At 36.5% G+C, this 26,715-nt stretch overlaps 1 protein-coding gene across 1 annotated transcript; it reads right to left on the reverse strand.

The window, feature by feature from the left end:
• Positions 1-16,785: 16,785 nt before the first annotated feature.
• On the reverse strand, positions 16,786-24,249 carry LOC135637823 (protein disulfide isomerase-like 5-2). The gene is made up of 5 exons (XM_065150638.1): positions 23,913-24,249; positions 21,068-21,171; positions 20,518-20,888; positions 19,801-20,108; positions 16,786-17,265 (listed from the first exon to the last, which is right to left on the reverse strand). Exons 1-5 carry the CDS (start codon positions 24,147-24,149, stop codon positions 16,945-16,947), a joined length of 1,341 nt encoding a protein of 446 aa, XP_065006710.1. The 5' UTR covers positions 24,150-24,249; the 3' UTR covers positions 16,786-16,944.
• Between the last annotated feature and the right edge of the window lie 2,466 nt (positions 24,250-26,715).

A 26,715-nucleotide genomic window follows, 5' to 3' on the forward strand; every position in this document is an offset into this window, starting at 1 on the left:
TGCCCCTAAAAAAATAATTGTTACGTTTCCTTACGACGACAGATGACTGAGAGTTTTGGTAATAGTTTAAGGTGGCAAGTTGAGCCCACAATCTTGCAAATCTATGACTTTGGTGGTGAGTGCTAAAGTAGTCTTAATATAATAATTTCTTTTTATTGGATTGAATGAATGGCTCATGCAGTGGACGCGTTCCACCCAAGGTTTTTTTTTCTTTTTCCTCTCCAGCTTAAATTGTCAACGTATCGGTGGATTTTTTATTTATATATAATGGTCATGCTGTTAATTCATCTAAGAATATCCTTTTCACCATAAATCCTACGTTAGCTTTTGGATATGCACTTCCTTTTAAATGTATCTTCCTCTTCTACTCCAATCACTTCACTAGTTCTACACTAATAGCATTAATAAAATTATCCGAGGGTTCTTGTTCGTGGTATTGGAAGGCGAGTGAGAGAAAGTCAACAATCAACAGTGAGGTGTTCCAATAAACCTTCTCTAATAAATGAGAGTATAAAAATCATTCTAAAGTTTTAAAAAATTTTAATGATAAAATCTAAAATTAAATAAGAATAGATCTAAATTATGATATATATCTTTGATACAATTCAAAAAACTTTTATTTGATCTAAAGACATATCACATTTAAAAGTTATAACGATGTCGTAAGTAAAATTAGACTTATTTTTTTTTCTCTTCTTATCCTTAAACTACTATGAGCAATGAATTAAGGACAAAAGATAAATAAGAAAAAATCTATAATCTATTAAGAAATAATAATAATATTAATATTAATATTAATAATAATAATATTATTATTATTATTATTATTGGGTATTGAGAGATTATAGATTCGGATACTAACTAAAACGTAATCATTATTATTATTATTATTATTATTATTATTATTATTATTATTATTATTATTATTATTGATCATAATTATAATTATTGATAATAATAATAAGAAATTAGATATCCGAATCAACTTTTAATTCATTTTTTTAGATAGGTAATCCAATTCTAATTCATATTAACATAAAATAAGGGACTATTTTAACATAAAATAGGGGCAAATTATACAGTACCCTTGTAGTTTAACCTTTTTAACATCCTAATGACCTCAAAAATATATATTGATATTACTATAATTATGAAAGTAAAATATTTAATCTTTTTTCTCCTAATGTCATCGACTTTACCGATGAAAGATATATGCATGAATATTATGAAAACATGAGCGTAATTTCAACATCTTAGTTAGGTTTTATTTTGTTATGCCTTAATTAAAATTTTTTAATCATTCAATTATCAAAAATTCTTAATTAGAGTCTGTCAAGAGAGGGAGGACAATAGTTTTTTTAAAATTTTTTCGAACAATCGCTAATGTAGATATAGTTCATCATTAAGGTTCGAAAGGGTTAAGAGCCTATGATTGTTAGTGCCGGTGAGGACGAGGTGTCCAAATAAAGATGTTATTATTGATATGGTATAAATTTTTTTATTTTGAATCACTATGTTAAATGTAGATTTGTTGAATCATAGTTTAAATCTTGCTGTTTATGTTAGGATCGAGAGCACTAAGAGGGGGGGGGGTGAATTAGTGCAGCGGAAATCTTACAGCGATTAAAAACCAAAAGCTGCGTTCGTTCAAAACTATTACGATGCAAAAGCAAATTCTCAGTTTGTATCTAAGTGCAGTTTGCGTCTAAGCGCAGATTGCGTCTAAGCGCAGTTTTGCGTCTAAGCGCAGTTTACGTCTAAACTCAGATTTACGTCTAAACGCAGTTTTACGTCTAAACGCAGATTTACGTCTAAACGCAGATTTACGTCTAAATGCAGTTTTACGTCTAAACACAGATTTACGTCTAAACTCAGATTTACGTCTTAAACTCAGATTTACGTCTAAACGCAGATTTACGTCTAAACGCAGTTTTACGTCTAAACGCAGTTTTACGTCTAGACGCAGATTTACGTCTAAACTTTGAAACTCGTTTGTATACTCGCAGAAGGCAGTATGCAGTTGAAATCAAGACGTAAACGTGAACTGAGAACTGATGATTGAGCGAGGAAAGCCGATTTACGTCTGAATGCAGTTTTACGTCTAAATGTTAAAACTCGTTCGTAAAATTGTAGAGGACAGTTTGCGGTTATCAATAGGATCAAAATGTAAGTGTAAACTGCAAAGAAGCTCGTTCGTAAAGGCACGGAAAACAGTTCTGCAGAATCAAACGTAAACGTAAACTGTAATGTATGAAAATACGAATTTACGTCTGAATGCAGATTCGGAAGAACAGCACTTAGAACTTGTTCGTGAAAGCGCAGAGAGCAGTAGTAATGAAGGAGGTTTGCAGTAATGATAAAGTGCTCGAAAATAAACGCAAACCAGAGATTTAGAGTGGTTCGGTCAGCCTTGACCTACTCCACTTTTGGCTTCCTCCACCGACGAGGTTGCCGACGTCAACTAGGGGCCTTCCTTCAATAGGCGAAGGCCAAACTGCCCTTTTACAACTTCTCTCCTTTTGATAGGCTTAGGAGAACCTTTACAGACCTTTCTCTCCTCACTTTACAACTGAAAACTTGAAGAACAGAAGGAGGAGACTTAAAGGCTTTACAACACTTTTGAGCTCTTAGAATCACAGAAAAGATCAAGATTTCGGTGTAGGTCTGTATCTTTTCAGTGCTGAATGGGTGGGGTATTTATAGGCCCCAACCCAGTTCAAAATTCGAGCTCAAAACCATCAAATCTCGGAATTCCGGGATCAGGCGGTTGCACCTCTTGACTGGAGAGGTTGCACCGCCTGGCAGAGCTCGAAGACTGAGCTCAGGCGGGTGCACCTCTCTGTCAGGGGTGGTTGCACCTTCCTGCCAGAGCTCGAAGACCGAGCTCAGGCGATGCATCACCTGTCCAAGGAGGTTGCATCACCCTGCCAGAGCTCGGAGACCGAGCTCGGTGGTTGCACCTCTCGGCAGAGCTCGGAACTTGAGCTCTGGCGGTGCTACCTCTTGACAGAGGAGGTTGCACCGCCCAGTCTCACTTGGAGACTGAGCCGTGGGCGGTTGCACCTCCTGGCTGGAGCGGTTGCACCGCCCAGTCTCGCTGGGAGACTTAGCCTGGGCGGTTGCACCTCCCTGCCTGGGCGGTTGCACCTCCCACAGCTACTTGGGTTCGAATGGGTTGAACCATTCGACCCAACTTGAGTTCTTCAGGGGCCCAATTGCCCCAGGATTAAGCTAATGGGATCACCTCCCATTTCTAACTTAATCACCGTGCTAACTACGATTAAATCTAAGACAATTTCTGCAGCTTTGCTTCGGTACGTCAATCGCTTCTTCCGGCGAGTTTCCGGCGAACTTCCGTCGATCATCCGATGAACCCTCGGTGATGCTTCTGCGGACTTCCGGCAAACTCCTGGACTTTGCGACGATCCACTTGGCGAGTTCCGACGAGCTTCGCTTGGCAAGCTTCTGGACTTCTCGGATCTGTTCTCGCTGAACCTCCGACGATCGTCCGAACTTCCGTCGAACTCTAGAACTCCCAACGTGATCATGATCTTGACTCCGGCGCAACACCTGCTGCTTGTCTAACTTTCATCGTAGTTAATCCTGCACAACAAAACAAAAACTTCGATCGAGACAATTAGTTCTAAGCAATTAACCAAGTTGTCCGGCATGTCATTGGTCTCTCGACGCTTCGTCCGATTCTTCGGCGCATCGTCCTCTTCTGCAGCCTATTGCCCAATCGGCCAGTCGACTCCGCAACTCCGATATCCTTGGCACAATACCCGCTCTTCTTGGCCCGATGCCCGAGTCCACGACCCGAAGCCTTCTGTCGATACGTCGACCGATCCACCGGCCCGACGTCCAATCTTCTGACATGTTCCTCCGGCACAACATGATGTTCCTGCTTTAATTGTCTCATCCTGATCGAAGCATCCTGCGTCACTCAAAACGCAGATTAAATCATAAACATATATCAAGTAGTTTCATCATCAAAATACGAAATTCAACAATCTCCCCCTTTTTGATGATGACAACCACTTGATGACGGAGTTAAGCTTAACTCCCGGAGTTTAAATAAACTCCCCCTATCAATATGCCATATTGATAGAACCTTGAATTCAAACTGAATTCAAGTCATTGCAATATTCATCATGAATACTTGCAACACGTAAATAAACTCCCCCTATCAATATGCCATATTGATAGAACCTTGAATTCAAACTGAATTCAAGTCATTGCAATATTCATCATGAATACTTGCAACACGTCAACATGAACTTATGCATAAACTTATGCATCACATGTCATGTCATCAACATACTTCTCCCCCTTTGTCATCAACAAAAAAAAGGAGAAGTACTACAATCAAGTGTGTGTGATATTGGTTCAACTCATTGTATGAAAATCATAATGTCAAGTTTTATCATCATGCAAGTTTGCTAATATCAAATACCAACATGAAAAATTGCGATGTAAGCTTTTGATATCATGATGCAAACATTTCAAGTGTTTATCAATTATAGCATTTTATCAATGATGGCAATCATAGCATCAATTCATATATTTCTCATCATGGCAGTGTTTATCAATTCATATGTTTCTCCCCCTTTGTCAACAAAAAGCATGATAGCATTATCAAGTACATAAAGGAAGTTATGACACATATAATTATTTGAATACCTCTTTATTGTTTGTTGCTTGAAGGAGAATAGTCATTTTTCAAAAAGTTTTCATAAGAGTGTACAGGAACATCCCATTTTTAGCATACAAACCGAAAAATGCATTTGGTTAAAAATATTTGTCACATGATTTGCAACATGTAATAAACTAGTTTAAGTACTCGGACACATCAACATTCCTAATTCTCTTCTTATGTAATCAAATTGTTCTTCACATAGTGGTTTTGTAAAGATATCAGCTAGTTGATGTTTGGTATCAATAAACTCTATGGTTACATCATGATTAGTGACATGATCTCGTATAAAGTGATGTCTAATATCAATGTGTTTTGTTCTTGAGTGTTGTATAGGATTTTTAGTTAAGCATATTGCACTCGTGTTATCACATTTAATGGGAATATCTTTAAGATTCACTTTGTAATCTTCTAAAGTGTTTTTCATCCATACAACTTGTGCACAGCATGCACTTGCTGCAATGTATTCAGCTTCAGTTGTTGATAGGGCAACCGAGTTTTGTTTCTTAGATGACCAGGATACAAGGGCATGTCCTAAAAATTGACATGATCCTGATGTGCTTTTTCTGTCTAGTCTACAGCCAGCGAAGTCCGCATCAGCATAAGCTGTTAATTCAAAATTTTCTGATTTTGGGTACCATAATCCTAGATTGGTAGTTCCATTAAGATATCTGAGTATTCTTTTGACTGCTTTGAGATGAGATATCTTAGGGTCTGATTGAAATCTAGCACAAAGTCCTACACTGAACATGATGTCTGGTCTGGTGGCAGTGAGGTAAAGTAAACTTCCTATCATACCCCTATAGGTTTTTTGATCGAAGCTTTCTCCATTCTCATCAATTTCTAACTTAGTGGAGGTGCTCATAGGAGTGTCAATGGCTTTTGAATTATTCATTTTGAAATTCTTTAGCAAACTCACAGCATATTTGGTTTGACTAATAAAGATGCCATTGCTTAGTTGTTTGATTTGTAGGCCTAAGAAGAATGTTAACTCTCCCATTAGACTCATTTCGAATTCATGACTCATAGTTTTCGCAAAGGATTCACAAAGAGATTCATTTGTAGAACCAAAGATAATATCATCAACATAAATCTGAACAATGAGAAAATTATTTTCAAAATTCTTGATAAACAATGTAGTATCAACCTTGCCTTTTATGAAATTATTTTCAATGAGAAAAGAGCTAAGTCTCTCATACCAAGCCCTTGGGGCTTGTTTTAAACCATAGAGAGCTTTAGTTAATCTAAACACATGATTAGGGTAGCCATTATTTTCAAATCCAGGAGGTTGTTCAACATAAACTTCTTCGGAAATGAAACCATTTAGAAAAGCGCTTTTAACATCCATTTGAAATAACTTAAAATTATTGCAACTAGCGTAGGCAAGGAGCATCCTTATGGCTTCCAATCGAGCCACAGGTGCGAAGGTTTCTTCGTAATCGATACCTTCTTCTTGGTTGAAACCTTTGGCCACTAATCTAGCCTTGTTTCTAACCACGATACCATTTTCATCTTGCTTGTTTCTAAAGACCCATTTAGTACCAATTACTAAATGGTCATTTGGCCTAGGAACAAGCGTCCATACCTCATTTCTCTCAAATTGATTTAATTCATCTTGCATTGCGATAATCCATGAATCATCTTTCATGGCTTCATCAACACATTTGGGTTCAATTTGGGAGAGAAAAGCGGCGTTGGCACAAAAGTTTTTAAAAGACGATCGTGTTTGAACCCCCTTTGATGTGTCTCCTAGGATTAGCTCCTTAGGATGAGCATCTATATACTTCCAATCCTTGGGTAAGGATGTTTCGGAAGTGGATGCATCCAAGTTGCTAGTTGGAGACGGGGTTTCGTTTAAATTCAAGGAATCAAAATTAACATCATCATCAAGATCATTTTTCTTAATTTTTTAAATTTCATTGAAAACAACATGGATGGATTCTTCAATAATTAAGGTTCTTTTATTGAAGATGCGAAAAGCTTTTGAAACCGAAGAATAACCAAGAAAGATTCCTTCATCAGATTTAGCATCGAATTTTCCTAAGTTATCCTTTTCATTCAAAATAAAACACTTACACCCAAAGACTTTAAAATATGAGACATTGGGTTTTTTGTTATTCCACAATTCATAAGGAGTTTTGGTGAGTAAGGGTCTTACTAGGACTCTATTTAAAATATAGCATGCAGTGTTTACAGCTTCAGCCCAAAAATATTTGGGTAGGCTATGTTCATTCAACATGGTTCTTGCCATTTCTTGTAAATTTCGATTTTTTCTTTCTACTACCCCATTTTGTTGAGGATTTCTTAGAGTAGAGAAATTATGGTTGTATCCGTTGAGTTCACAGAATTCTTGGAAGTCATGGTTTTGAAATTCTCCACCATGATCACTTCTAATTGACGAAATCATAGATTCCTTCTCATTTTGAACAAGTTTACAAAACTTGGTGAAATATCTAAAGCATTCATTTTTTTGTTTTAAGAAGTAGGTCCATGTATATCTGCTGTAGTCATCAATAATGACAAAGGCGTATTTACTACCTCCTAGACTCGATGTAGAGATTGGTCCGAACAAGTCCATATGGATCAATTGTAAGGGTCTAGAGGTGCTTATTTGATTCTTAGCTTTGAAGCTACCCCTAATTTGCTTACCTAATTGGCAAGCATCACATACACTATCTTTGATGAACTTGATATGAGGAATTCCTCTTACAAGTTTTCTAGATGATACTTGAGTGATTAGTTTCATGCTAGCATGACCTAATCTTCTATGCCATAGCCAAGCATCCTCATTCATAACGGCAAAGCACATTTCATCACATAAGTCATTGATGTCAATAGTGTATACGTTGTTTTGTTTTAATGCAATCATAGATATATTTTTGTGTGGTTTTTCAATGATGCAAGCATTAGATTCAAATCTTATAATATATCCTTTATCACATAATTGACTAATGCTCAAGAGGTTATGTTTTAAACCATCAACTAGTAAAACATCTTCAATAGAGAGGTTGGATTTGTTACCTATGGTTCCTTTGCCAATGATTTTACCCTTGTTGTTGTCTCCGAAGGTGACATATCCTTCATCTATGCTAGTGAGCTTAGAGAATTGAGATGGATCTCCGGTCATATGCCTTGAGCATCCACTATCAAGGTACCATTTCTTGCTCCTAGCTTGCGATTGTTTAGTTCTCTACAAGAAAGGATGATGTTTAGGTACCCATTTCCTTTTGGGTGCCTCATAAATAGATCTACATTTTCTATCATGTTGCATAGAGTTTATCATGGTTCCTTTAGGAACCCAAATTAATTTGTTTGGACTTATTTTCTTGAATGGACAACAATGTGTCTTGTGTCCAGATTTGCAACAAAAGTTGCACTTGGTTTGGTGTTGAACATGTAAGATTGGGCCTTTTACAAAGGTAGTTGGATTTAGGTGAGGACTCCTCACAAATCCAATCCCACTTCTTTTGGGAGCATGACCCTTGTTTGTAAGGATCATGTTTAATGACTTGCTACCAACCTCGAATTTCTTCAAGGTGTCCTTAAGTAGCAAGTTTTCTTTTTGTATGGTTTCTAAATCATGACATTTGATACATGAATTTAAACTATCATGATGTTCAATTTTTAACTTATCAAACTCACAAGTAAGATTATCATGTACCCTTTTTAGCAACTTGTATTTTCTATTTATAACTTTGCATTCATCAAATAAATCATGGAAGGCATTTAATAATTCATCGAAAGATAAATCAGCATTTAATAAATCCGTTACCTCCTCTTCGATGGCCATAAAGGCGTAATGAGCAACTTGCTCGGTGTTGGACTCCTCTTCCTCAGATGCGCTCGAATCATCCCATGTTGCTTGGAGCGCCTTCTTCTTTGTTGTTCTTTTCTTGACTTGGGGACAATCATTCTTGTAGTGTCCCGGCTTTTTACATTCGTAGCAGATCACTTGGTCCTTCTTGGGTTCAAGTTTATTTTTCACATCATTTTTAAACTTGTTTCTTTTGAAGAATTTCTTAAACTTTCTTGTCAAAAGTGCCAAGTCATCATCACAGTCCTCATCACTTGAGTTTTCTCTCAAGTGGCATTCAGAAGTTTTAAGTGCCATATCCTTCCTGTTCTTTGGAAGGATGTCTTCTTGCTCTTCATGAGCTTTGCAAGTCATTTCGTAGGTCATTAATGACCCGATTAGTTCTTCAAGAGGGAAGTTGCGCAGATCCTTTGCCTCTTGAATGGCAGTGACTTTAGGATCCCAACTTTTAGGAAGGGATCTTAGTATTTTATTTACGAGTTCAAAATCCGAAAAACTTTTTCCGAGTCCTTTTAGACCATTGACGACATCCGTGAAACGGGTAAACATGTCGCCAATGGTTTCACTCGGTTTCATTCGGAAAAGTTCAAAAGAATGCAGCAACAGATTGATTTTTGACTCTTTCACTCTACTTGTGCCCTCGTGGGTCACTTCAAGTGTGTGCCAAATATCAAAAGCAGTTTCGCAAGTTGAAACACGATTAAACTCGTTTTTATCAAGTGCGCAAAATAAGGCATTCATAGCCTTTGCATTAAGAGCGAAAGCCTTCTTTTCCAACTCATTCCAATCGATCATTGGAAGAGAAGACTTTGAAAATCCGTTTTCAACAAGGTTCCACAGTTCAAAATCCATAGAAATAAGAAAGATCCTCATTCGGGTCTTCCAGTAAGTGTAGTCCGTTCCACTGAACATGGGTGGACGTGTAATCGAATGCCCCTCTTGGTTTCCGGCGTATGCCATCTCTCTTGGGTTTTAATCCTTTAGAGAGTTAACCTTGCTCTGATACCAATTGTTAGGATCGAGAGCACTAAGAGGGGGGGGGGGGGTGAATTAGTGCAGCGGAAATCTTACAGCGATTAAAAACCAAAAGCTGCGTTCGTTCAAAACTATTACGATGCAAAAGCAAATTCTCAGTTTGTATCTAAGTGCAGTTTGCGTCTAAGCGCAGATTGCGTCTAAGCGCAGTTTTGCGTCTAAGCACAGTTTACGTCTAAACTCAGATTTACGTCTAAACGCAGTTTTACGTCTAAACGCAGATTTACGTCTAAATGCAGATTTACGTCTAAACGCAGATTTACGTCTAAACGCAGTTTTACGTCTAAACACAGATTTACGTCTAAACTCAGATTTACGTCTTAAACTCAGATTTACGTCTAAACGCAGATTTACGTCTAAAGGCAGTTTTACGTCTAGACGCAGATTTACGTCTAAACTTTGAAACTCGTTTGTATACTCGCAGAAGGCAGTATGCAGTTGAAATCAAGACGTAAACGTGAACTGAGAACTGATGATTGAGCGAGGAAAGCCGATTTACGTTTGAATGCAGTTTTACGTCTAAATGTTAAAACTCGTTCGTAAAATTGTAGAGGACAGTTTGCAGTTATCAATAGGATCAAAATGTAAGTGTAAACTGCAAAGAAGCTCGTTCGTAAAGGCACGGAAAACAGTTCTGCAGAATCAAACGTAAACATAAACTGTAATGTATGAAAATACGAATTTACGTCTGAATGCAGATTCGGAAGAACAGCACTTAGAACTTGTTCGTGAAAGCGCAGAGAGCAGTAGTAATGAAGGAGGTTTGCAGTAATGATAAAGTGCTCGAAAATAAACGCAAACCAGAGATTTAGAGTGGTTCGGTCAGCCTTGACCTACTCCACTTTTGGCTTCCTCCACCGACGAGGTTGCCGACGTCAACTAGGGGCCTTCCTTCAATAGGCGAAGGCCAAACTGCCCTTTTACAACTTCTCTCCTTTTGACAGGCTCAGGAGACAACCTTTACAGACCTTTCTCTCCTCACTTTACAACTGAAAACTTAAAGAACAGAAGGAGGAGACTTAAAGGCTTTACAACACTTTTGAGCTCTTAGAATCACAGAAAAGATCAAGATTTCGGTGTAGGTCTGTATCTTTTCAGTGCTGAATGGGTGGGGTATTTATAGGCCCCAACCCAGTTCAAAATTCGAGCTCAAAACCATCAAATCCCGGAATTCCGGGATCAGGTGGTTGCACCTCTTGACTGGAGAGGTTGCACCGCCTGGCAGAGCTCGAAGACTGAGCTCAGGCGGGTGCACCTCTCTGTCAGGGGTGGTTGCACCTTCCTGCCAGAGCTCGAAGACCGAGCTCAGGCGATGCATCACCTGTCCAAGGAGGTTGCATCACCCTGCCAGAGCTCGGAGACCGAGCTCGGTGGTTGCACCTCTCGGCAGAGCTCGGAACTTGAGCTCTGGCGGTGCTACCTCTTGACAGAGGAGGTTGCACCGCCCAGTCTCACTTGGAGACTGAGCCGTGGGCGGTTGCACCTCCTGGCTGGAGAGGTTGCACCGCCCAGTCTCGCTGGGAGACTTAGCTTGGGCGGTTGCACCTCCCTGCCTGGGCGGTTGCACCTCCCACAGCTACTTGGGTTCGAATGGGTTGAACCATTCGACCCAACTTGAGTTCTTCAGGGGCCCAATTGCCCCAGGATTAAGCTAATGGGATCACCTCCCATTTCTAACTTAATCACCGTGCTAACTACGATTAAATCTAAGACAATTTCTGCAGCTTTGCTTCGGTACGTCAATCGCTTCTTCTGGCGAGTTTCCGGCGAACTTCCGTCGATCATCCGATGAACCCTCGGTGATGCTTCTGCGGACTTCCGGCAAACTCCTGGACTTTGCGACGATCCACTTGGCGAGTTCCGATGAGCTTCGCTTGGCAAGCTTCTGGACTTCTCGGATCTGTTCTCGCTGAACCTCCGACGACCTTCCGAACTTCCGTCGAACTCTAGAACTCCCAACGTGATCATGATCTTGACTCCGACGCAACACCTGCTGCTTGTCTAACTTTCATCGTAGTTAATCCTGCACAACAAAACAAAAACTACGATCGAGACAATTAGTTCTAAGCAATTAACCAAGTTGTCCGGCATGTCATTGGTCTCTCGACGCTTCGTCCGATTCTTCGGCGCATCGTCCTCTTCTGCAGCCTATTGCCCAATCGGCCAGTCGACTCCGCAACTCCGATATCCTTGGCACAATACCCGCTCTTCTTGGCCCGATGCCCGAGTCCACGACCCGAAGCCTTCTGTCGATACGTCGACCGATCCACCGGCCCGACGTCCAATCTTCTGACATGTTCCTCCGGCACAACATGATGTTCCTGCTTTAATTGTCTCATCCTGATCGAAGCATCCTGCGTCACTCAAAACGTAGATTAAATCATAAACATATATCAAGTAGTTTCATCATCAAAATACGAGATTCAACACTAACTACGATTAAATCTAAGACAAATTCTGCAGCTCTGCTTCGGTACGTCAATCGCTTCTTCCGGCGAGTTTCCGGCGAACTTCCGTCGATCATCCGATGAACCCTCGGTGATGCTTCTGCGGACTTTCGGCAAACTCCTGGACTTTGCGACGATCCACTTGGCGTGTTCCGACGAGCTTCGCTTGGCAAGCTTCTGGACTTCTCGGATCTGTTCTCGCTGAACCTCCGACGACCGTCCGAACTTCCGTCGAACTCTAGAACTCCCAACGTGATCATGATCTTGACTCCGGCGCAACACCTGCTGCTTGTCTAACTTTCATCGTAGTTAATCCTGCACAACAAAACAAAAACTTCGATCGAGACAATTAGTTCTAAGCAATTAACCAAGTTGTCCGGCATGTCATTGGTCCCTCGACGCTTCGTCCGATTCTTCGGCGCATCGTCCTCTTCTGCAGCCTATTGCCCAATCGGCCAGTCGACTCCGCAACTCCGATATCCTTGGCACAATACCCACTCTTCTTGGCCCGATGCCCGAGTTCACGACCCGAAGCCTTCTGTCGATACGTCGACCGATCCAACGGTCCGACGTCCAATCTTCTGACATGTTCCTCCGGCACAACATGATGTTCCTGCTTTAATTGTCTCATCCTGATCGAAGCATCCTGCGTCACTCAAAACGCAGATTAAATCATAAACATATATCAAGTAGTTTCATCATCAAAATACGAGATTCAACACTTAAAAGTGTTGTAAAGTCTAAAAGTTCTCCCTCTTTTCTTCCAAGTTTTGATCATTAAGAGAGGAGTGAAAATTTTGTAAGGGTTATCTCCTAAGCCCGTCAAAAGGAGTGAAACTGTAAAAGGGTGATTGGCTTTCGCCTATTGAAGGAAGGCCTCTAGTAGACGCTGGTGACCTCGTCGGAGGAGGAAGCCGAAAGTGGATGTAGGTCACGTTTGATCAAACCACTCTAAAATCTGGTTTGCATTTCCATTGTGCTATTTATCTTAACTGCAAACTACCTTCCTTACTTTACTTCAAATACGTTTCTGTAAGCTTTCAAAGTTATTATCTGCACGAAATGACTTTTACGTCGGAATTAGATTTCAACGTACGAACGTAGTTTTAATCGTCGAAAGTTTTCCACTGCACTAATTCACCCCCCCCTCTTAGTGCTCTTGATCCTAACAAGACCATATTTATACAAATATATGTGGTCCTTTAAGGACAAAAACTCCTGATATATCTATTGATGTTTCTGGTATAAGTGGTGCACTTTATTTTATCACTTTTATAGATGATTTTTTTTGGAAAGTTTGGGCCTATACTTTGAAGACCAAAGATCAGGTGATTAATGTTTTCAAAGAGTTTTATGCCAAGGTTGAAAGGGAGACAGAAAGATAATTGAAATGCATAAAATCAAATAATAGTGGTGAGTACACAGGATTATTTGATGATTATTGTCGGTCATATGGGATCCAACATGAGATGATAGTTCTTAGTACACCTCAGCATAATGCAATTGTAGAGAGGATGAACCGCACCATCATGGAAAAGATCAGATGTATTTTTTCACAAGCCAAGCTACCCAAAAGGTTTTGGGATGAGGCTTTGAGGACTATAGTCGATGTGATCAACTTGTCACTATACACAGCCCTAGATGGTGATGTTGCAAAGCATGTATGGTCAGGGAAAGATGTTTCCTACCGGCATTTGAGAGTGTTTGGTTGTCATGCATTTACACATATTCCAAACAATGAGAGGTCCAAGCTGGATGGTAAGACTAAAGAATGTATTTTTCTTGATTACTCACATGATCATTTTGGTTATAGGCTTTGGGATCCAGAAAAGCAAAAGGTGTTTAGAAGCAGAAATATAGTCTTCTTTGAGGATCAAACCATTGAGAATTTAAAGAAGAAAGCACCAGCCAAGACTTCTGCGTACGGATTAGCAGATTATGACCCAGTTATTCCTCCAATATATCAAGGTGATGGGAGAGATGTGGAGGAAGATAGTGTAGAGCCTGATGTTGATCTACTTGCAGGATATGTTAAAGCAATAAGAAGTTGAAGGGCAACTTCCCGCAGAACCTCAGTTGAGAAGATCTTCTAGATAATGTAACCTTCCAAAAGATACTCTATAGATGAGTATGTGATGCTTACTAATGCTAATGAACCAGAGAGTTACCAAGAAGTAGTTGAAAGTGAGCAAAAAAAGAAGCAGTTGTAGCTTCAGAAAATTCACACAGATGACAATGGAGTAGACATGTTGACAAAGACCTTACCAAACGAAAGACAAGATATATGCCAATAGCTAGTCGGCATGGCTTCATATTGAGGAGTCATGGGACAACCTCCCTTATGGGCTGAAGGGGGAGGTTGTTGGGCTGATAGCTCATATTTAGCTCAAGGTGGGCTTTATCAGCCCATAGCTCACCCCCTTTTAACCGAACCCTAATTTATATTGGGGGGTTATGGTGGCTATAAAAAGAGGTAGAAAAATGCAACAACAAAGTAGTTTTTGGCAACCACATGATTCCCAAAGAAAAGGAGGAGAACAAGATAGAAAAGGAAGAGAAAGAATGGGAAGAAGATAAGGATAATATAGAGATATTGTTCTCAATCATCTAGTAGTACTTTCATCTCAGGTTAGATCAGATCTACAGTAGATTCTTAATGTGATTACTTGAGAAGAATTAGGGAGGATTTAGGTATTGTGTATAGTGACGTGATCCTTGTATCCCATTTATTCTCTTGTGATTGTTGCTAGGGTTTTGGGCAAGAGAATGAGATTTGTATATTCATTATTACTATAGTGGATTATCTCTAGTTTACCCTTCACATTGAAGGGGTTTTCCACGTATATCTTGGTATTCTATTTGATTGTGGGGTTTTCCACGTATATCTTGATATTCTATTTGATTATAGTTTCATTTAATTATGTTATATGTTATGACCTGGTAATATTTATTGGGCCACAAACACTTAGCTTTAAAATGATACTTACTTCCAACTTATCTCGTATTTTCAAATAGCTTCTTATTTATTCTTTGTGTCAATCGAATTATTCCTATAATGGAATAGTCAATATCTTTTGGATTCCATTACAATTAGTCCTATAAGTTATATGATTAAATGTATAGAATGATAGATATAATTTATAGTTATATCTTTTGATGTAAAGAATAATAGAATTTTACGAGTTATATGATTTAAAAATACTGAACCATTAGGAGTTAGCACTTGGAAGTGAAAGAAAATTATTGATAGTTTTTTAGTTAGATTTTTAGAAAGTAAATAAATAAATATATTTTTTTTCTCTCTATAAATAGACATATATCTGTTAAATGTTAAGCATTTGCCAACAGTCGTCTCTTTTGTCATTACATCTATAAGTCAGAAAAAGTCACCAAGTGGAACAAAATCTATTTATAGCTAAAATAGGGTAAGAAGCAAAATCTATTTGATAGCTATTTAAGAAGTGACCTTTCTGTGACTTCAACATATTACCTTCATCATTATGTGTTAACACAGTGCTATTTATTGAGCTAATAGGTCAATTGAGTTTTCATGTTTTGAATTTTTACTTCTACTTTCGTTACACATTTTTATTTAATAGGTCAGTTATCTTTATTTTTGTTATGTTGATTGTGTTTTTATCTCTTATTATAGATAATCCTTTTGTTAAGTATGATAGTGGTTCCGGTGAAAGTGAGAACGAAGGAGATGGAATAGAAAAAAATTGAAAAATATAATAGTACAAGTAGAGGTCAAGAAAATTAATCAACAGCTTATGGTTTATAAGAAAGACCTTACTCGATTTATATATACAATCGACTAGCTTAGAGACTCTGTCACCGTATTATCAAAAATGAATAAAAGGATAATAATAATAATAATAATAGTGGAGACATAATAGTTGGTGTTAAAGTAGATGACAAAACTAAAATAAAATATAACATATATATCTTGTTATTGGAGGTGACAAGAATAACCATAACCTTTAACTTGAAATTAGGTTTTGCTAATATTGAAGAGTTTTGTGCTACTATTAAGTTATATATCATTTTGGACAAATAACTCATATATATATATATATATATATATATATATATATATATATATATATATATATATATATATATATATATATATATATATATATATATATATAAAGATAGAATTAGGGTGATATGCTAAGCTAGATGTCACCGGATAATATATACATAAAAAATACAAGGATAGACAACTCGCAAATAAAAATTTTGAATATAGAATATTTATGTGAGAGATTATTTAACAATCCTCTAGCTATAGTTAAATGGTTGGCCTAACCAATAAATTACTAACCCCGTCATACACGTAATATCACCACCATCTTAGGCAAGCTAAGTCTCAACACAACGATCATTCTTCCAACTCAACATTCAATTCTTAAACCTATGATCTTCCAAGTACAAATTCTGATCTAATTTTTTTTAATAAAATATTAATTTTTAAATTCATCAATTGATATCATCAAAATATAAAGTTCTCAAATTTATGGTGAATATTTTACTATTTGTTAAGTTTATGTAATCCTTTTGTTAAGTTTAAAAAAATATAGTATTGTTACAAACAAACTACAAAACAATCTCCATTACCAGGCAATTTACTATGATGTATAACATTTAAAGACAAAATTGGTTTAGAAAAGATTTAGCATCCCAACAATGAAAGCTTGGTAAAGTGTGAGGTGTGCAAGTCAGTTTGATCTAACAGACATATCAAGCACATACATAAGCTAAAAGCTGCAGGAGAATGGGGCTCTCTACAATGTCAAATAAAATAGTTTTGTGGATAAATGAAAGAAAACAATTTTTAATACAATCCTGATTCCATGTTTGGGTTGATGATATATAAATATGGCGGTGCACAGAAACAAAATTGCAGTGAAACAACCATCTGAGTGTTCTGAGAAAAAAGGCATCAACCATCAGTCTTCCTTGTTTCCTGGTTGATAATCTCTGCGGTTTTCGATATGTGAAGTGCTTGCATCTGTGCCTTCTGCACCATCTTGGATTCCTCTAAATTGGGGGTTCTCTTCAGTTTGACTAAAGTTCTGAATGACCATTAGAACAGCAACTATGAAGACAATAAGGTAGACTGTTCTTATGCTGACTAACGAGTTAATGAAGCCAATCAGTGAAGGGCCATTCATTTCCTTTTTTATTGTTTTTCCATCTCTATATCCTTCAAGAAAACGACTAATTTGAGATCCTTGATCATTGTCATCTAGGTCTTCTGAACCTACAACCTTCAGCACAAAGGAATTGAGAATGGTCAAAATCAACAAGTATTGGAACTGCTTCTTGGTCATATAAATAACACTACAAAATGAAACCAAATTAAAGAAGGCTGTGAACCAAAATGTGATTGAAAAACAAGCCAACATCCAACATATTTCGCCATTCCGAGTGATGCTTCCCTACAGATACATAAATTCATAACATAATAAACTTCACAAAGAAAGTCCTGCATAACCTGATACAATGATGAAGAAGCCTATTCCATTGTTGGTTTCCTCATACATACCACTAGTAGCAAATAAATTGCTAAGATCTAGCTATCATTTTAAAAAAATGTGAATGCATGGAAAAAAGAATTTACTGCTACAAATGATATGATTGCACTTACCGCTAGTTGTGAGCTTATTCCTGAAAGAAATTTGCCTTCACTAACTACATGTGAGACTAGAGTTATACTTCAAACCGGGGATTTTTTTTCACTTTATATACAATGAATTCTAATTTTAGGTTTCAAGGAAATCAGAAGTTTAAGTTAATCTCCAGAATGCTTTTAACTATTTATTAAACAAAGCATTAAAAATTAATCCATTGTTGCCACTATAATGATAAGAAAGGTGGTTCATGTTTAGGAACTTGGGACCCAAATATTACCCGGCTAAACACGACCAGTTTGTGGTTCGAATAAGTAGGTGAACACTCTATGCTTCACAAAAGTGAGTTGCATTGCTGCTCAACATATGAACATGTAATTGACTCATGTTCCACTTTAAGAAATGTTGACCTTTCACTAATAGACATTGATAATCAAGAGAACTATTCATTTATTAACTTAAGAACAATTACTGGCTTGACAAATTTTTACCAAGAGTTTACGGCTTAAGTTAGGGAACTACAATGAAATAACATTCCCAACTATATACCATATCACTTGAAAATTTGGAATTTATCATGTCTAGTTTATATTCACAAAATTATTTCCTCTATCTGTCATAAGATTAAGTGGCTTTGTTTGAAAGATCAATTTGATAATTTCTATTTGTAATGATAAATCATTCAATTAACTGTATGCTATGTACAGACTGTTTTATATCATTATGGTTATTGGTCACTTGTCAGGAGGTTAAAATTTCAATGAAATTTCTGAGATGCAACAATAGTTGTTAATTATAGAGACCATCACAATCATTTTGAATTCTGTGTTCTTGTGGTTTTCTTTGACTTCATTTTCTTGCAATTCTATTACCAATGTGTTTGTTAAAAAGAGGCTTGGGACTTTAATCAGGAAAAAAGGAACATCCGAACAACACAGTTTTCTTATCAACATATTAAAGACCTGAATGACCAGGTACAGTCATATGCTTTTGTCTACCAATGCCTAAGCCATCTATAATTAACACTATGGATTTAGGCAGAGATCTCTTATGATGCAACACCTGGTAAAATTGGGCAGATTAGCCTAGAGATATGTTGTATCAACCTTGACCTTAAACAATCATGGCAAAAAAAACAAAAAAAATGAGGAATTTTTCAACATACCACTAGGGCAATACCATCAGCCCCTGACTTGTCAAAATTGTTCAGAATTGAATATCCTTCTTGTTGATCAACAGGGGGGACAAGAATCTCCAAACACTAGCATGTGACTGCAGGTGGATTTTGGTTCAACTATAGTTTTGAGCAGTTGCTAAAATCAACTTTCTAGGGATTCAGCATTATTTATAAGATTTTTGTTTGCTCTGTAAATCTTGACAAAAAAATCTACATACCTTGACACGTAAAGAAAAAGAAGGCAAGAGAAGTCTGAAGCACCAATTTTGTAAAATTTGGTCAACATTTATCCAATCTAGAAGGAAGAAAGGTGGCTATAAAATTATATGCCAAGACATGTGAACTGGGTGTGTCTTTTATAACTTCGAGCAGTAAATTTCCCAAACATGTCTTGATGAATCATTCAGCTATGAACTACAACACTTGACGTATTGGAATACTGTGTAATATGTTCTATGTATAGCATCAAGTTATGTTTAGGAGGCTCTGGTATCATCACAATTGCAGGTTAGACTTAATAGACATGGAACATATGATCAGATATTCATAGCATTAGAGGACTTGAAAATTTTGATGATTTATATTACATCTCCACGCATATAATCATACAATGTATATGCTTACAGAAAGTAATAAAGATATCAGCAACTGCAGCAAGAAAGAAGATAACAAATTAATCTAATTGATTGTACTACATCTCCACGCATTAGAGGACTTGAAAATTTTGATGATTTATATTACATCTCCACGCATATAATCATACAATGTATATGCTTACAGAAAGTAATAAAGATATCAGCAACTGCAGCAAGAAAGAAGATAACAAATTAATCTAATTGATTGTACTACATAATTAGAAACTAAAAAATTTAAACAAATACAATAAAATTAAGGAAAATCGTATAATAAGCATATAACATTACATACAAAACATATATTATTGAATTAGTATTCAGGGAATGAGTGCATTTTAATGGATGTAAAAATGAACTTACTATATGGTAATCTTCTTTTCCATCCCAAACAAGAAGTTTTGGCAGTTTTGATCTCTTACTGATATCAAATGTGTCAACAAATTCTCCCCATTGCTTGACTCCAACATATCCAAATATTAGGTCACGATTTGCAGTTGCAGCAGACCTCAAAATTCTAACCAATTTTAGTGAGTTCTCATCTAACTCATCCTCCACTATTGTTAGGACAATTTTTCTCTCATCATCCTTCACCAACTTGAGTGTTTCAGAATTAATGGGTACAGTAAGAGGCAACTGATTTTGTCGTATAAAATCTTCCAAGAATTCTCCTGTAATTTTAACTTAAAAATCTTAGTAACAGTCTTCCAACAATACTGTTTTACAAAGAGAAACAAATACCAAGAGGAATACAAATCATTATGAGCCTAATTAATTTCAATGCAGAAGAACCAGAAACCAATGACAGATAAAGATGCAAACTATAATTAAAATTCAAGAGAACCTAACCCATTTAAAATAATAGAAAAAATAACATTGAACCCATGATCACAAGACCATTGCTGAACCCTGATGAATGTCTATAGCAAGCAGGCAGTGAGTTAGACAATGAAGTTACAGATTTTTCTAATTGTGAGTTTTATTTTTTATAGTACTTGACTTAATCACTAAGTTAGCTTCTTTAGCTTAATAATAGGAAATGTCATCCTTAATTTGTTTAAAAGACCTACTGGAACTCACCTTCAAAAGGGCCATAGAACACACTTTGCTCATTATATTTGGGATGAAGAGATACCAATGCTGGAACTTTGTCAAAATCATATGCCACCATAATTTCCTCTGAGAAATCTTTTGCTACAGAAAACCAGGCTTTTTTCTTGTACTTGCGGGCAAGTTCCAGGATAACAGATTCATTCAGGCCAAAGCCAATGAACATAGGGAAGTTAGCACCAGCCATATCAATAAAATTTTGGACCGCTGAGTCAGACTCAAGGAAAGAAATATCAGGTGCAACAAACTTCTGTAGGAAACGTACAAGCAAATCAGCATTCCTTGGACCAGTGTACTCCATAGGGACTCCGTGCATAAAAAGCTTAATTGTAGGATACCCGCTGCAGTTTAGCATAATAATAAAAACTAGGTTTAACATCAGAAATTCCTAGTATTATGTAATGATCCATGGGTCTATCTCACTATCTCAAGCTATCATCAAAACAGTATTTACCAAGTCTGATATTACACATTCAGACTTGTCAAGGGATTCAACATGATAAGGGAGAAAAGCACATACTCTATTTCATATTTGGCAGCAAGTTTTGTATACTTGTCAGCATTTATCTTAGCAATCACGATTGGTTCATTCAGCTGAGCCAGAACTGGGGCAGCTTTATCCAACTGCAAATCAGAGAAAAGCATTATTAGTGTCACTCTACATAACTAATAAAAGTAAGATACACAATTTAAGCTCAAAACATTTTCAGTTCTAGGAGAATAATGTATTGTCATAAAGCTGATCCCAATTCTGGGGCTCGTATGAGGAGGATCTCATACATCTCTACTGTAAAATTAGGAATAGCAAACATGAAGTAAGCTCCAAGCTAACATTATATGGAAAGAAAACCCTCTAGAAGCAAAATTATTGCTCCAGGAACACTGCAGCACTATGCAAAAAACACATGCTTTACCAAAGCAAAGGGCACTTAGTTAATGAAATTATGATGCTAAAATTTAATCAAATCAAGAATCAATATTTATCTACCATTTCATGATAATGCAAATAATAAAAATCCTTTTTCCACACAGTACAGCTAGAAGGAAAATAGAGTGAGCCAAAGTGACGACTAGAGAACACCCCGCCCACATCGACAAGCATGATAGTCATCAGCAGAAGCAATTCCAACTCACTTCAAAGCAGAAAGAAAAGGACATGGAAGTCCCCTTTCTTCTCAATCAGGAGATCCTTTTGAAATTAATGTGACGAAGGGAACTAGAATAGTTGGATAAGGCTTCATAGGAAGTCTCACCAATTTGGATCTGACCGTGGTCTTGTAAATCCAAAATTCTGGCCCTGATGACAATGCTAATCGGAGTGCTTTACCAAACTGCAGGTGCATGTGTGGTCACATTCATGGTGGTGCTTTTTGATTCCCATGTACCCCATCCAAGATTAGAATGAGCCTGCCGGTGGACCACTGCCATTCCATTCTAGTGCTCTTCCTTTTTTGGAAGAAAGACACAGGCCAAACAACAGACAGAACACAGGACAAGAAGAAAATTAAAAAGATTGCTACATAAACACTGGAAAGTAGCAGAAAAAAAAAGAAAAAGAATGAAGAAGCGGGATTAAGAAAACCACAAAGAATAAGAAAAAATAAAAGAGGGAAAGATGACGTTAATAGATGAGCGAGAAAGTTGGATAACTTGTTCTTGTTTAAAATATAAATCAAATCCTTTTCCAAAATGAAGCAAAATGTGTTCCTCTTTTTTCGTGTATAAGAACAGAAGGGGAATGATTGCTATGCTTGATTCCTCCACTATTCAGACCTATCAGGAAATCCTGAAAAGATAAATAACAAATGAACCGATCCAATAATTTTATTTCCATAATGAAATCCTGCAGTAGTATATAAAAGAGATATTTATAGCTATACACATAAGGTGTGCCTTTCAATAAAAGAGCAAAATAAATAAAGATAACTTGTTTTTTTTCAAATATAAATCAAATCCTTTTCCAAGATGAAGCAGAATGGGTTTTTCTTTTTCACGTATAAAAATGGAAGAGGAATGCAATGCTTGATTCTTCTTTTCAGACCTATCAGAGGATCCTAATAGATAAATGATGATTTTGTTTCCATCAATGAATTCCTAAGCTAGTACACAAAAAACCTTATTGTAGCCATACATAAGAAGGTTTGCATTTTCTGTGCCCTAATTTTTTGATGAGGCCCATGAGGTGCACCGCTATTGTTCGTCTTTGTTGGAGCTTCTAAGCCTCAGCTCAAGTGGGGAACAAGATTAGGGCCTTGGTGGGCCTTGACCATTAAATGCATCTTAGTTTCGCCTTTGAACACACTGCCTAGAGAATTGCATGACATTCTGTCACAAATATCTCAAGATCCAAATATATGTAGAACATCCAATAATCCCAAACCAAAAGGCTTAAAGGAATCTGTTGCTTGCATTTGATTCTAGTTATCATACTCTCTGCAGTTTATATTAAATTAAAAGGTTACAGAAAATATGTGAAACGACATAAATCCTTCTTTGAATTTCCAAAGCCAAGAAGTAATATGGCAAACCCCTCAGTTCAATTTTCTCAGTCACTACATTGTGCCAATCAACATCCATTGGAACTGATTTTTCCAATTAACTTCTGGACTCAAAGGAATGGAATAACAGCTACATAACCCAGATATTCCCACATACTGATGCAAAAGTTATATTTTAGCTCTCTCATCATTTTCTGGGAAAACTTGCATCTCCTTCCTTAACAACCTGTGTAGAAACTTTCTTTTAGATTTTTCTATGTAATCATCATATGGCCTGTCCAGTGTCCATGTAAGATATCTCTGCCTCAAAAGCTTCAGCTGTGTCTCGAATTAGTGTACATAATGTTCTGAAACACATAGAAAGCAGATAATAAAAAAGAAGGTCAAATCTTCCTTCTTATGCCAATCTGACAGACAATTTCCTAAACCATGCATTTTCTTATCAAAGCTCAAACTAAACATAAACATAATTAAGTTATCACTTCTTAATGGTAAGAGATTTGAAGGAACAATGCTTTTAAACTAAACATAATTAAGTTATTCTTTTACTCCTCAAATGATGTAAAACATACAAATTTAAAGGAATAACAAGATCATTTTACAGCATATTTCTTGCGAACTAGATCCCTGGCAAAGAAAAGATTATGGTGCCAAATTCAGAAATCCTCCTTGAGATTCATATAATAGGGTTTTAAATGACTTCAAGCAAACCGCAAAAAAATGCCTGAGCCGGATTTCAATGGGCATATATTCTAACTTACGCTCATAAAATTAACGGCAGGTCGCCTGATCTTTAGATCTCGGATTAACTGCTCAACCAACAGAACACAGAGGAGAGGAGCCGAGAATCATGGCACGGATGAATACCTCGGGAGCAAGCCGCTTGCAATGGCCGCACCAGGGGGCATAGAAATCTACGAGGATGAAGTCGAAGGCGGAGATCGCCCGGTCGAAGCTCGCGTCGTCGAGCTCGACGACGGTGCCGTCCGTCGGGAACTCGTGGACCGATGCCGCCGCCGCCGCCGCGGCAAGCCACCAAAGGGATGCACAAACCGAGATCAGCGGTGGATATGGGATCCGGCGGCGGGGCTGCGTCGTCGCCATCGCCGTCGCTTCCTCGCGCGGTGGCGGTGGCTGGCTTCTCCGCTGCCTCTGTTCGGCACCGAGTTCTGTTTTTGTTTTTGTTTTAGGCCGTTTGGCTACCAAAAACTATTATTGTCGTTGTGTGATTAGTTCGAGATCATGTTAACAAATGCACTAACCAAAAGTGTTTTTATCATTGTGCTTCATCATTTGCGTAACTTAAACATGCGAAAAGTGTTTTTCGCAACAAAATGTGCAAAGCTGAGAGTTACAGTTATCAGAATCGGACCAGCCGGTCCTACTGGAGAACTCATGAACCGGATCCGATTCTATAAAAACGAACCGGTAGGTTTTTGGGCGTATCTAAAGGATGGCATATAAGTCAAATTATATTATAATTAAGGATACATGAGGAATATTAACATGAAAAGAAAAGAAAGGAATAGATATTTCTTGATATGACTTAATTATCTTTCTAACCTAAAATATTTAAGTTCATATTAAGATAATACACGTACTTTATCCTTATAAACGATCTCACGTTTGACATAAAAATAAATTAGAATATCATGATTTTTAGTGATTAAAAATTAAAATAGATGAGGATTCTGCCATCCAAAGCACACAAAACTATATTTAAATCTCTGTTAAAACGGTAGGATAATTTTTTAACCAACTCAATTTTTTGGTTAAAGAATACTATAAGTATGCTAAATCTTTTAAAGGTAGCTAATTTGTGTGATAAGTAATAGATGATACTTCTTATTATATTACGAAAGTATTGCTTATCCTTATACATAATTGAGAGTGCACAAAATTTAAAAAATATAAATAATAATTTTCTTTTATAGTTTTCTTATATGATATATTAGTAAAAGTTTTACTTGTGATAATTAAATTTTAATTATTATTTTTTGATATATTATAAAATTATATATATATATATATATATATATAATTATAAAAATAATATTTTTTTTTTATAAAGGTATTATTTATGTTTTATCATGATTATAATTGTCATATGAGTTTTATTTTATATTGATTAATATTTAATAATTATTATGATTATTATTTTACTATTATTAAACTATTTTTGTATAAATTAGATTAAAGAAGATTTAGTAAATATTATTTTTAATTTATATCCCTAAGTTTTATCTAATCAGTAACTACTAAAGTGGCATAGAATGAGACTTATAAGATATGAATTATAATAAATATTTTATCATTTATAAAATATTTTAAATTCTATTTTTATATTATTATATTAGTCTTGTAACCACTAAAATAGTCTAGATCAATAACTTATAAAATTAAATTTAAAAATTAGTTTTAAATTATATTAAAAAATAATATTCATAATGACACACATAATTAGGAGATTTAGATAATCCCAACTAAAAATATATTTCGAATAATTATATAATAGGTATGATAATATTATTTTATATATCCTTATAGTTTAGAGTTGTATAGAAGGTCATTTCTATTTATAGACAAAAGTAAAGGGTCTATGATAAGTAATTAGGAGAATCTCTTTTATTAAGATCATCTTCTAAAGAATTATATTATAATTAAATCTTTTTTCTATTGATCGATAATCGTAATCTAATTAAATTTATAATATATTTTATCTAATTAAATAATATCACATAATCGAACAAACACATCCTCGTAATGGATTTGGCTATTCGAACTTCAAATGACAACAACCAGTTGTTTATTTTCAAAGATGCATGGGTTCGGTGATTAACACGTTTCAAGCCAAAAGTTTTATCTGGAACTGAGGTTTTGGAATCCTATGTCTGGGTTGTAACGTAGTGATGCAGGAGAAGATAATGGTTGGTTTAGCTTGTGATACAGCTGACGTATCAGTGGGATCAGTCGATGTGGTACGGTGTGTGTGTGTGGCAATGGAGGCTTGTTTGTTTGGTTTGCAGAATGCATGACTTGTGTAAAGGCCAGTCTGTGACAGTAGCGTTCAGTCTAATAAAACAATCGAAGTTGATGGATGCATTCTAGAAGTCACATGTAAGGTCTAATAACCTATCAGCGTTAGCATCAAACTGTGGGTGAGGCCAGAAAATATTAGTTTTGTGAATCAGCAAGGTCAAACAGTTTTACTAGACTCCGCATTTACTTTTTCAGTATTAGCTTCTAGCAATTGGGTTATGAAATGTAGTTAGTGCAGAACAAAAAACTTCAGTCACAGCTTCGACTTATCAAGCTCTGCAACCTACCTCGCTAATTAATTTGGTTTCTTTTTCAAGCATGTAAAGGAGAAGCAATCTGAAGTCTGAAGCACTTTAGTAGTTCAAACTTCCAATAAGCAGAACAAGAAGTTTCTATAGGAAGATGATGGAAGCACATTATGAGGGTCCTAAATCATATCTAGGAATAACTATCAAGCTTAAGGTTAATTAGCACACACAAATGGTAAGTGTTCCTTTACATATAGAGAACCAAAACTTGTTCCATTTGTTTATTTTGATAACTCTCTTTTACTTTTACCTTCTGTACACGATCATTCTCTTCTTTTCTGCTTCACTCTGCCCAGATTGTTCTCATGTCTCAAAAACATATG

Source organism: Musa acuminata, chromosome BXJ3-5, assembly GCF_036884655.1.
Source record: "Musa acuminata AAA Group cultivar baxijiao chromosome BXJ3-5, Cavendish_Baxijiao_AAA, whole genome shotgun sequence".
Taxonomy (NCBI): Eukaryota; Viridiplantae; Streptophyta; class Magnoliopsida; order Zingiberales; family Musaceae; genus Musa; species Musa acuminata.